The 4,498-nt window shown below is 53.3% G+C and overlaps 1 protein-coding gene across 1 annotated transcript; it reads left to right on the top strand.

Moving 5' to 3' along the window:
* The first annotated feature begins 3,480 nt into the window (after positions 1-3,480).
* LOC145955079 (uncharacterized) lies at positions 3,481-4,287 on the top strand. Its single transcript, XM_083069781.1, has one exon. It carries the CDS (start codon positions 3,481-3,483, stop codon positions 4,285-4,287), a length of 807 nt encoding a protein of 268 aa, XP_082925907.1.
* The last annotated feature ends 211 nt before the right edge of the window (positions 4,288-4,498 follow it).

The raw sequence follows: 4,498 nt of genomic DNA, 5'->3' as shown, positions 1-4,498 counted from the left end.
AGAACATTTGGCGCCCACCGTGGGGCCGATCAAGACAGCTCTTATCGGCCACGCTTATGGTTTGCACCAGAAGCCATAGCAGACGCGCAACAGACAACCTAGATCATCCATCTGCCATGGATAACGAAGCAGCATTAAGGAGGTTGATTGATCAGGTCGAACAGATGCGACAACAACACGACGCCGATCTGCAGAACATGCGTGCCAAGCACGAAACTGATCTAGCTGCAATACGTACCGCTAACGAGGCTGAGCTAGCGGCGCTACGCGCCGTAAACGAGCGGATTCGCGCTCAACTCCCTCGGCGACACTCTGATCACCCCCCTCATACGAAAAACCACAATGAGGAAGAGCAGCACTCAGTCGTCTCTCAACCCCGGACCGCAACTAGGATACCGACTCAACGGCCTGCCACGCATCGGTCTCATGCACCGACGCACAAGTCGGCCCATGAAGTCAACAAGGCCCCTACTCATGTCGTGGGAGATCAGGCAACCTTCCGCCGCCACCCTTTTGTGGATGGCATCATGGAGACAGCACTCCCTCATGGGTGGAAGCCTCTCCACCTCGATCGCTACGATGGCACAACGGACCCGTATGAGCACATCGACCTGTAGACAACACAGGTAAACCTCTACACTAACAATGACGCTATTTTGTGTAGGTTTTTTCGACCTCGCTTAAGGGGGTCGCGCTCAACTGGTACACCCAACTACCTGCCGAGTCCATTGATAGCTTCGACACCCTAGTCAGAAGGTTCACAGCACAGTATGCAACGAGTCGACCTCACCATGTCACTTCGGCCGCCCTGGCTAGCCTCAGGCAGAGCGACGACGAACCACTCCGGGCGTTCATGGAACGATTTTCCGCCACCTCAGTCAAGATAAGAAATCTGAACACCGAGGTCACCCTACATGCCATGCTTATGGCACTCAAGCCCGGACCATTCGTCGACAGCCTATGTCGTGAGTCTCCCCGCGACATGGACGAGCTCCGCGCTCGCGCTGCAGGCTACATCCAGATGGAGGAACACTCCGCTTTTCGTGACCAGGTTCGCGGAAAAGGACCAGCAAAGACAGTGTAGGGTCACAGGGATAAGGTCAAAGTCAACAATGACAGCCAGTTTAAGAAATTGGCCGGAGCAAGCAAAGGGGGAAGATACGACTTCTATACTCCCCTGAACACGCCCCGAGTACACATCCTGGAGGAAGCCAGTAACAGTAACTTGCTCACCCTGCCACCGCCAAGTTACACTCCCAACAGTGCGGACAAGTCCAAATACTGCCGGTACCACAGGAATCACGGTCACACCATTGAGGAGTGCCGCACGCTCCGAGACCGCATTGAAGGACTCATCCAATCAGGCCACCTCGGCCACTATGTCCAGCGAAGTCACCAGGGAAGCTACAGTGGACGAAGACCAAACAAAGGTCATGGGTCAGGAGCTCGCACGGACCGATCCTCTGGCTCTCAACTCAGCCCCAGTGGAGCAGTGCAAGCCAAGGTAAGCCACGAAACAGGGCTAGCTCCCTTACGGGGAATAATCAATACAATTGCAGGTGGTTTCGCAGGGGGAGGCGCCAGCAGCTCGGCCCGCAAAAGACATCTGCGCAATATCAACTACATACACCCTACCACCTCAGCTTCGCACCAACGCTCACCGACGATTACTTTCACCGACAACGACTATGTCGGGGTCAATTCCAACCAGGATGATCCCATGGTTATAGCCGAGGAGTTAGCCAATTGGGAGGTTCACAAGACACTGATCGACCAAGGGAGCTCGACCGACGTCCTATATTGGCCAACGTTCCTCAAGTTAGACGTCCCCCACTCTCTCATACAACCTCACACAGAGCCCCTAGTCAGTTTTGCAGGAAAGAGAGTTCACACTCGGGGGTACGTGGACCTACTGACAACTTTCAGAGCACCTCCAGACACAAGGCGGGTCATAGTTCGGTACCTCCTCGTGGAAGCCAACACTTCCTACAACATAATCATCGAGAGGCCGACCTTGAATCAACTCGGAGCAGTAGTGTCCACCCCACACCTCACCATGAAATTCCTAGGGAAGGATGGGAAGATTATCTCTGTCAAGGCAAACAAGAAGACGGCACGGCAATGCTACACCGAAGCCCTGAAGATCACCTCACCTGGTGAACAATGCAAGAGTGACCCCCCCACCGTGGCTCACGGCACCCACGTGGAAATTGTCGATCTCGATCCGAGATCAGACTCCCATGACGAGAGGCCAAGCCCCATTGACGAGCTTGATGACCTCTAGATTGGGAAACTTCCCGAACAGAACACAAAGATCAGCAGGCAGTTGAGCCCAAACTTGTAGCAACAGCTCGAAGCTAAAATTCTCCAGAATGCCGACCTCTTTGCCTGGTCCAGCGCTGACATGCCGGGCATAAACGCCGACTTCATATGTCATAGGTTGGCAGTACACAAGGAGGCAAAGCCAGTCGCCTAGAGGAAGAGGAAGGTCGGCAGTGAAAGGCGGGAGGCCATCATCACCGAAACACAGAAATTGTTGAATGCTGGCTTCATCCGTGAGGTTAGATACACCACATGGCTGGCGAACATGGTCCTGGTAAGAAGAGCTCGGGGAAGTGGCGCATGTGCGTCGACTACACCGACTTGAACAAAGCATGTCCCAAGGACTCATACCCCTTGTCGAGCATTAACATGTTGGTCGACGGAGCCTCCGAACACGCCCTCCTCAGTTTCCTCGATGCCTACTCTAGGTACAACCAGATAATGATGTACCCACCCGACGAAGTGCATACGTCCTTCATCATCGACCATGCCAACTATTGCTACCGAGTGATGCCCTTCGGCCTCAAAAACGCAGGCGCAACCTACCAGCGCCTGATGGATAAGGTCTTCCACCAACAGATCGGGAGGAACATGGAAGTCTACGTCGACGACATGGTAGTCAAGACCACCTCGGCGACAGACCACGCTTCCGACCTTGCTGAAGTATTCACCCAGGTCAGGAAGCACAACATGAGCCTCAACCCGGAGAAATGTGTCTTCGGCGTCCAAGGAGGCAAATTCCTCGGTTTCATGATCACCAGCAGAGGAATTGAGGCCAACCCCGAGAAGTGCAAAGCCATAATCTAGATGCAGAGCCCGAAAACGATAAAAGAGGTCCAACGCTTAGCCGGACGGTTAGTCTCACTGTCCCGCTTCATCCCCAGACTTGCGAAGAAGGAAGGGCCAATCTTCACTTTGCTAAAGAAGCCAAAGGACTTCCAGTGGACGGATCAATGTGAAGAAGCTTTCCAAAGCTTCAAAACCTTTCTCACAACTCCACCAGTCCTATAGAGGCCGGACCACAAAACTGACCTCCTCCTCTACTTGGTCGTGGCAAAAAGTGCCATCAGCGCAATTATAGTACAAGAACACCAAAAGGTACAGACACCTATCTACTTCATCAGCCGGGTCCTCCAAGACGCGGAGAAGCGGTACCAAATGATCGAGAAGCTGGCACTGGCGCTTGTCACCGCAGCTCGGTGCCTCCGACCCTACTTCCAGAGCCACCAGGTAGTAGTCAAAATCGACTACCCCATCAAGCAAATTTTGCGAAAGCCCGAGCTCGTCGGACGGATGATCGCCTGGTCAGTGGAACTGTCTGAATACGGCATCCAGTACGAAAGTCGCGGACCCATGAAAGCTCAGTGCCTGGCCGACTTCGTAGCCGAGCTCACACCGACTACTGCCGAGGAACCCCAGGTATGGACTTTACATGTTGACGGGTCCTCCAACTCTAAAGGTGGTGGGGCAGGCATCATTCTGGAAGGGCCAAACCAAGTCACCTTGGAGCAATCCCTCAAGTTTAGCTTCAAGGTGACTGACAACCAGGCGGAGTATGAAGCACTTCTTGCAGGACTAAGACTGGCCCGCGACCTCGGGGCTCGAAAAGTGAGTTGCAACAACGACTCAAAACTCATGGTGGAACAACTCAGTGGAAAATACCAGGCAAAAGACACTCTTCTGCAACGGTACTTCCACATTACATCCAACCTGATTTCGTCCTTTGACGAGTTCACCATACGACATGTGCCTCGAGAACAAAACACCCGAGCTGACCTCCTGTCAAAGCTCGCCAGCACCAAGAGGCCTGGACAACACCAAACTATCATCCAGGAAACCCTCCACTCACCCAGCTTGAGCGACAAACTTGTCAACGTTAGTGACAGCGAAGACCTGGGGTTGATGACTAGCATCTGGGGTTACTTGAAAGAAGGGACCCTGCCCGGAGACAAAGACGAAGCTTGAAAAGTGAGGATGAGATCGGCAAAATTCGTCATCATTGGCGACGAATTATTCAAACGTGGCGTTTCCACTCCACTGCTCAAGTGCTTGACCACGTCCCAAGCAACCTACGTCATCAAGGAAATTCATCAAGGGATATGTGGCATGCATTCCGGAGCGCGCTGAATGGCGACCAGAGTACTTAGAGCTGGATACTACTAGCCCACTCTGAAGT

This window comes from Cajanus cajan, chromosome 2 (assembly GCF_000230855.2).
Source record: "Cajanus cajan strain Asha chromosome 2, NIPB_CcT2T_4, whole genome shotgun sequence".
Lineage (NCBI taxonomy): Eukaryota > Viridiplantae > Streptophyta > Magnoliopsida > Fabales > Fabaceae > Cajanus > Cajanus cajan.
The sequence above is the reverse complement of the archived record's forward strand: the minus strand, read 5'-3'. Positions and strand labels throughout refer to the sequence as shown.

Bases quoted from the DNA above. Each gene is read 5' to 3' on its own strand.
- LOC145955079 (XM_083069781.1), top strand. From the start codon at position 3,481: ATGATCGAGAAGCTGGCACTGGCGCTTGTCACCGCAGCTCGGTGCCTC.